General features: G+C 65.2%; 1 protein-coding gene across 1 annotated transcript in view; it reads left to right on the top strand.

The window, feature by feature from the left end:
* Positions 1–7,500, top strand: part of LOC308169802 (immunoglobulin superfamily member 22-like) — a gene marked incomplete at both ends in the record, with an annotated part of 49,365 nt that overhangs the window by 39,394 nt on the left and 2,471 nt on the right. The window contains one exon of the mRNA XM_080544548.1: positions 1–248. This exon is cut by the window's left edge and continues 52 nt beyond it. Coding sequence (XP_080400674.1) covers positions 1–248 — 248 coding nt within the window. The remainder of the gene's footprint in view (positions 249–7,500) is intronic.

Below are 7,500 nucleotides of genomic sequence, written 5' to 3'. Positions count from 1 at the left end.
GGCGACCCTGCAGTGGGACCACACCCCGGACCTGGCGGATGACGAGGGGGCTCACTACGCCGTGCTCAGACGGGACGCCAGCACCGCCACCTGGTTCACCGCCGCCGAGCGCGTCTTCAGCCACCGCTACACCGCCACGGGGCTGCTCCCCGGACGCAAGTACTACTTCCGGATCGTTGCACGCAACGCCATCGGAGACAGCGACCCCCTGGACTCCCGGGAGCCGCTCGTCATCGCCAAGGAGAAAGGTAGGGGGCAGACAGGAAGTGGGGACAGGAAGTGACACAGGAAGTGAGACAGGAAGTGGGGACAGGAAGTGAGACAGGAAGTGGGGACAGGAAGTGAGAGAGGTAGTGGGGGAGGAAGTGAGACAGGAAGTGAGAGAGGAAGTGGGGGAGGAAGTGAGACAGGAAGTGAGAGAGGAAGTGGGACAGGAAGTGGGGGAGGACGTGGGACAGGAAGTGGGGAGGGGAGGGGAGGTAGTGGGGGAGGTAGTGGGGGAGGTAGTGGGGAGGTAGTGGGGAGGTAGTGGGGAGGTAGTGGGGGAGGTAGTGGGGGAGGTAGTGGGGAGGTAGTGGGGGAGGTAGTGGGGAGGTAGTGGGGGAGGTAGTGGGGAGGTAGTGGGGGAGGTAGTGGGGAGGTAGTGGGGAGGTAGTGGGGGAGGTAGTGGGGGAGGTAGTGGGGGAGGTAGTGGGGGAGGTAGTGGGGAGGTAGTGGGGAGGTAGTGGGGAGGTAGTGGGGGAGGTAGTGGGGGAGGTAGTGGGGGAGGTAGTGGGGAGGTAGTGGGGAGGTAGTGGGGAGGTAGTGGGGGAGGTAGTGGGGGAGGTAGTGGGGGAGGTAGTGGGGGAGGTAGTGGGGGAGGTAGTGGGGAGGTAGTGGGGAGGTAGTGGGGGAGGTAGTGGGGAGGTAGTGGGGAGGTAGTGGGGGAGGTAGTGGGGAGGTAGTGGGGGAGGTAGTGGGGAGGTAGTGGGGAGGTAGTGGGGGAGGTAGTGGGGGAGGTAGTGGGGGAGGTAGTGGGGAGGTAGTGGGGAGGTAGTGGGGAGGTAGTGGGGAGGTCTTGGGGGAGGTAGTGGGGAGGTAGTGGGGGAGGTAGTGGGGAGGTAGTGGGGGAGGTAGTGGGGAGGTAGTGGGGAGGTAGTGGGGGAGGTAGTGGGGAGGTCTTGGGGGAGGTAGTGGGGGAGGTAGTGGGGAGGTAGTGGGGAGGTCTTGAGGGAGGTAGTGGGGAGGTAGTGGGGGAGGTAGTGGGGAGGTCTTGGGGGAGGTAGTGGGGGAGGTAGTGGGGAGGTAGTGGGGGAGGTAGTGGGGAGGTAGTGGGGGAGGTAGTGGGGAGGTAGTGGGGGAGGTAGTGGGGAGGTAGTGGGGGAGGTAGTGGGGAGGTAGTGGGGAGGTAGTGGGGGAGGTAGTGGGGAGGTAGTGGGGGAGGTAGTGGGGAGGTAGTGGGGAGGTAGTGGGGGAGGTAGTGGGGAGGTAGTGGGGAGGTAGTGGGGGAGGTAGTGGGGGAGGTAGTGGGGGAGGTAGTGGGGGAGGTAGTGGGGAGGTAGTGGGGAGGTAGTGGGGGAGGTAGTGGGGGAGGTAGTGGGGAGGTAGTGGGGAGGTAGTGGGGAGGTAGTGGGGGAGGTAGTGGGGAGGTAGTGGGGAGGTAGTGGGGAGGTAGTGGGGAGGTAGTGGGGGAGGTAGTGGGGGAGGTAGTGGGGGAGGTAGTGGGGAGGTAGTGGGGAGGTAGTGGGGGAGGTAGTGGGGAGGTAGTGGGGAGGTCTTGGGGGAGGTAGTGGGGGAGGTAGTGGGGGAGGTAGTGGGGGAGGTAGTGGGGGAGGTAGTGGGTAGGTAGTGGGGAGGTAGTGGGGGAGGTAGTGGGGGAGGTAGTGGGGAGGTAGTGGGGAGGTAGTGGGGGAGGTAGTGGGGAGGTAGTGGGGAGGTAGTGGGGAGGTCTTGGGGGAGGTAGTGGGGGAGGTAGTGAGGGAGGTAGTGGGGGAGGTAGTGGGGAGGTAGTGGGGAGGTAGTGGGGAGGTAGTGGGGGAGGTAGTGGGGGAGGTAGTGGGGAGGTAGTGGGGAGGTAGTGGGGAGGTAGTGGGGAGGTAGTGGGGGAGGTAGTGGGGAGGTAGTGGGGAGGTAGTGGGGAGGTAGTGGGGGAGGTAGTGGGGAGGTAGTGGGGGAGGTAGTGGGGGAGGTAGTGGGGAGGTAGTGGGGGAGGTAGTGGGGAGGTAGTGGGGGAGGTAGTGGGGAGGTAGTGGGGGAGGTAGTGGGGGAGGTAGTGGGGAGGTAGTGGGGGAGGTAGTGGGGAGGTAGTGGGGGAGGTAGTGGGGGAGGTAGTGGGGAGGTAGTGGGGGAGGTAGTGGGGAGGTAGTGGGGAGGTAGTGGGGGAGGTAGTGGGGAGGTAGTGGGGGAGGTAGTGGGGAGGTAGTGGGAGGTCTTGGGGGAGGTAGTGGGGGAGGTAGTGGGGGAGGTAGTGGGGGAGGTGGTGGGGAGGTAGTGGGGGAGGTAGTGGGGGAGGTAGTGGGGGAGGTAGTGGGGGAGGTAGTGGGGAGGTAGTGGGGGAGGTAGTGGGGAGGTAGTGGGGAGGTAGTGGGGAGGTATTGGGGGGAGGTAGTGGGGAGGTAGTGGGGGAGGTAGTGGGGGAGGTAGTGGGGGAGGTAGTGGGTAGGTAGTGGGGGAGGTAGTGGGGGAGGTAGTGGGGGAGGTAGTGGGGGAGGTAGTGGGGGTGGTAGTGGGGAGGTAGTGGGGGAGGTGAGTGGGGGAGTAGTGGGGGAGGTAGTGGGGAGGTAGTGGGGAGGTAGTGGGGGGGTAGTGGGGGGAGGTAGTGGGGGAGGTAGTGGGGGAGGTAGTGGGGGAGGTAGTGGGGAGGTAGTGGGGGAGGTAGTGGGGAGGTAGTGGGGGAGGTAGTGGGGGAGGTAGTGGGGGAGGTAGTGGGGAGGTAGTGGGGAGGTAGTGGGGGAGGTAGTGGGAGGTAGTGGGGGAGGTAGTGGGGGAGGTAGTGGGGAGGTAGTGGGAGGTAGTGGGGAGGTAGTGGGGGAGGTAGTGGGGGAGGTGTGGGGAGGTAGTGGGGGAGGTAGTGGGGTGGTAGTGGGGAGGTAGTGGGGAGGTAGTGGGGGAGGTAGTGGGGGAGGTAGTGGGGAGGTAGTGGGGAGGTAGTGGGGTGGTAGTGGGGGGTATGGGGAGGTGTGGGTGGTAGTGGGGAGGTAGTGGGGGAGGTAGTGGGGAGGTAGTGGGGGGTAGTGGGGGAGGTAGTGGGGGAGGTAGTGGGGAGGTAGTGGGGAGGTAGTGGGGGAGGTAGTGGGTAGGTAGTGGGGGAGGTAGTGGGGGAGGTAGTGGGGGAGGTAGTGGGGGAGGTAGTGGGGGAGGTAGTGGGGGAGGTAGTGGGGAGGTAGTGGGGAGGTAGTGGGGCAGGTAGGGGGGGTAGTGGGGGAGGTTGTGGGGGAGGTAGTGGGGGTGGTAGTGGGGGGTAGTGGGGAGGTAGTGGGGGGGTAGTGGGGGAGGTAGTGGGGGAGGTGTGGGGGAGGTATGTGGGGGAGGTAGGGGAGGTAGTGGGAGGTAGTGGGGGAGGTAGTGGGGAGGTAGTGGGGAGGTTGTGGGGGAGGTAGTGGGGGTGGTGTGGGGGGTTGTGGGGAGGTTGTGGGGGAGGTAGTGGGGGAGGTAGTGGGGAGGTAGTGGGGAGGTAGTGGGGGAGGTAGTGGGGAGGTAGTGGGGAGGTAGTGGGGATGGTAGTGGGGAGGTAGTGGGGAGGTAGTGGGGGAGGTAGTGGGGAGGTAGTGGGGGTAGTGGGGAGGTAGTGGGGAGGTAGTGGGGGAGGTTGTGGGGGAGGTAGTGGGGAGGTAGTGGGGGAGGTAGTGGGGAGGTAGTGGGGGAGGTAGTGGGGAGGTAGTGGGGAGGTAGTGGGGGGTAGTGGGGGGAGGTAGTGGGGGAGGTAGTGGGGGGTGTGGGGGTAGTGGGGAGGTGGTGGGAGGAGTGTGGGTGATGTGGGGTGATAGTGGGGAGGTAGTGGGGAGGTAGTGGGGGGGTGGGGGAGGTAGTGGGGAGGTAGTGGGGGAGGTAGTGGGGGAGGTAGTGGGGAGTTAGTGGGGGGTAGTGGGGGTGTAGTGGGGGGTGGTAGTGGGGAGGTAGTGGGGAGGTAGTGGGGAGGGTAGTGGGGAGGTAGTGGGGGAGGTAGTGGGGAGGTAGTGGGGGAGGTAGTGGGGAGGTAGTGGGGGAGGTAGTGGGGTGTGGGGGAGGTAGTGGGGGAGGGTAGTGGGGAGGTAGTGGGGAGGTAGTGGGGGAGGTAGTGGGGAGTAGTGGGGAGGTAGTGGGGGAGGTAGTGGGGAGGTAGTGGGGGAGGTAGTGGGGGAGTAGTGGGGAGGTAGTGGGGAGGTAGTGGGGAGGTAGTGGGGAGGTAGTGGGGGAGGTAGTGGGGAGGTAGTGGGGAGGTAGTGGGGAGGTAGTGGGGAGGTAGTGGGGAGGTAGTGGGGAGGTAGTGGGGGAGGTAGTGGGGAGGTAGTGGGGAGGTAGTGGGGAGGTAGTGGGGGAGGTATGTGGGGGAGGTAGTGGGGGAGGTAGTGGGGGAGGTAGTGGGGAGGTAGTGGGGAGGTAGTGGGGGAGGTAGTGGGGAGGTAGTGGGGGAGGTAGTGGGGGAGGTAGTGGGGAGGTAGTGGGGAGGTAGTGGGGGAGGTAGTGGGGGAGGTAGTGGGGAGGTAGTGGGGAGTAGTGGGGGAGGTAGTGGGGAGGTAGTGGGGGAGGTAGTGGGGGAGGTAGTGGGGGAGGTAGTGGGGTAGGTAGTGGGGAGGGTAGTGGGGGAGGTAGTGGGGAGGTAGTGGGGAGGTAGTGGGGGAGGTAGTGGGGAGGTAGTGGGGGAGGTAGTGGGAGGTAGTGGGGAGGTAGTGGGGGAGGTAGTGGGGAGGTAGTGGGGAGGTAGTGGGGGAGGTAGTGGGGGAGGTAGTGGGGGAGGTAGTGGGGAGGTAGTGGGGAGGTAGTGGGGGAGGTAGTGGGGAGGGTAGTGGGGGAGGTAGTGGGGAGGTAGTGGGGAGGTAGTGGGGAGGTAGTGGGGGAGGTAGTGGGGGAGGTAGTGGGGGAGGGTAGTGGGGGAGGAGTGGGGAGGTAGTGGGGGGAGGTAGTGGGGGAGGTAGTGGGGAGGTAGTGGGGAGGTAGTGGGGGAGGTAGTGGGGAGGTAGTGGGGGAGGTAGTGGGAGGTAGTGGGGAGGTAGTGGGGGAGGTAGTGGGGAGGTAGTGGGGAGGTAGTGGGGAGGTAGTGGGGAGGGTAGTGGGGGAGGGATTGTGGGGGAGGTAGTGGGGGAGGTAGTGGGGAGGTAGTGGGGAGGTAGTGGGGGAGGTAGTGGGGGAGGTAGTTGGGGGAGGTAGTGGGGGAGGTTGTGGGGAGGTAGTGGGGAGGTAGTGGGGAGGTAGTGGGGAGGTAGTGGGGAGGTAGTGGGGGAGGTAGTGGGGAGGTAGTGGGGAGGTAGTGGGGGAGGTAGTGGGGGAGGTAGTGGGGGGTAGGGTAGTGGGGGGGTAGTGGGGAGGTAGTGGGGAGGTAGTGGGGGAGGTAGTGGGGGAGGTAGTGGGGGAGGTAGTGGGGGAGGTAGTGGGGGAGGTAGTGGGGAGGTAGTGGGGGAGGTAGTGGGGAGGTAGTGGGGAGGTAGTGGGGGAGGTAGTGGGGAGGTAGTGGGGGAGGTAGTGGGGAGGTAGTGGGGAGGTAGTGGGGAGGTAGTGGGGAGGTAGTGGGGGAGGTAGTGGGGAGGGTAGTGGGAGGTAGTGGGGGAGGTGTGGGGGAGGGTAGTGGGGGAGGTAGTGGGGGAGGTAGTGGGGAGGTAGTGGGGAGGTAGTGGGGGAGGTAGTGGGGAGGTAGTGGGGGAGGTAGTGGGGAGGTAGTGGGGGAGGTAGTGGGGAGGTAGTGGGGAGGTAGTGGGGGAGGTAGTGGGGAGGTAGTGGGGAGGTAGTGGGGTGGGGGGAGGTAGTGGGGGAGGTAGTGGGGGAGGTAGTGGGGAGGTAGTGGGGGAGGTAGTGGGGAGGTAGTGGGGAGGTAGTGGGGGGAGGTAGTGGGGGAGGTAGTGGGGGAGGTAGTGGGGAGGTAGTGGGGGAGGTAGTGGGGGAGGTAGTGGGGGAGGTAGTGGGGGAGGTAGTGGGGGAGGTAGTGGGGAGGTAGTGGGGGAGGTAGTGGGGGGGTAGTGGGGGAGGTAGTGGGGAGGTAGTGGGGAGGTAGTGGGGAGGTAGTGGGGGAGGTAGTGGGGAGGTAGTGGGGGAGGTAGTGGGGAGGTAGTGGGGGTAGTGGGGAGGTAGTGGGGGAGGTAGTGGGGGAGGTAGTGGGGAGGTAGTGGGGAGGTAGTGGGAGGTAGTGGGAGTAGTGGGAGGTAGTGGGGAGGTAGTGGGGAGGTAGTGGGGGAGGTAGTGGGGGAGGTAGTGGGGGAGGTAGTGGGGAGGTAGTGGGAGGTAGTGGGGAGGTAGTGGGGGAGGTAGTGGGGGAGGTAGTGGGGAGGTAGTGGGGAGGTAGTGGGGGAGGTAGTGGGGGAGGTAGTGGGAGGTAGTGGGGGAGGTAGTGGGGAGGTAGTGGGGGAGGTAGTGGGGAGGTAGTGGGGGAGGTAGTGGGGAGGTAGTGGGGAGGTAGTGGGGGAGGTAGTGGGGAGGTAGTGGGGAGGTAGTGGGGAGGGTAGTGGGGAGGTAGTGGGGGAGGTAGTGGGGAGGTAGTGGGGGAGGTAGTGGGGAGGTAGTGGGGGAGGTAGTGGGGAGGTAGTGGGGGAGGTAGTGGGGGAGGTAGGGGGAGGTAGTGGGGAGGTAGTGGGGGAGGTAGTGGGGAGGTAGTGGGGAGGTAGTGGGGAGGTAGTGGGGGAGGTAGTGGGGGAGGTAGTGGGGGAGGTAGTGGGGGGAGGTAGTGGGGAGGTAGTGGGGGAGGTAGTGGGGAGGTAGTGGGGGAGGTAGTGGGGAGGTAGTGGGGGAGGTAGTGGGGAGGTAGTGGGGGAGGTAGTGGGGGAGGTAGTGGGGAGGTAGTGGGGAGGTAGTGGGGGAGGTAGTGGGGGAGGTAGTGGGGGAGGTAGTGGGGAGGTAGTGGGGGAGGTAGTGGGGAGGTAGTGGGGAGGTAGTGGGGGAGGTAGTGGGGAGGTAGTGGGGGAGGTAGTGGGGAGGTAGTGGGGAGGTAGTGGGGAGGTAGTGGGGGAGGTAGTGGGGAGGTAGTGGGGAGGTAGTGGGGAGGTAGTGGGGAGGTAGTGGGGAGGTAGTGGGGAGGTAGTGGGGAGGTAGTGGGGGAGGTAGTGGGGAGGTAGTGGGGAGGTAGTGGGGGAGGTAGTGGGGGAGGTAGTGGGGAGGTAGTGGGGAGGTAGTGGGGGAGGTAGTGGGGGAGGTAGTGGGGAGGTAGTGGGGAGGTAGTGGGGGAGGTAGTGGGGGAGGTAGTGGGGAGGTAGTGGGGAGGTAGTGGGGGAGGTAGTGGGGAGGTAGTGGGGGAGGTAGTGGGGGAGGTAGTGGGGAGGTAGTGGGGAGGTAGTGGGGAGGTAGTGGGGAGGTAGTGGGGGAGGTAGTGGGGAGGTAGTGGGGGAGGTAGTGGGGGAG

Source organism: Nansenia antarctica (genome assembly GCF_963989245.1).
Source record: "Nansenia antarctica genome assembly, chromosome: 14".
NCBI classification, from domain to species: Eukaryota; Metazoa; Chordata; class Actinopteri; order Argentiniformes; family Microstomatidae; genus Nansenia; species Nansenia antarctica.
Note: the sequence above shows the minus strand (reverse complement) of the source record. Positions and strands in the feature narration are given on the sequence as shown.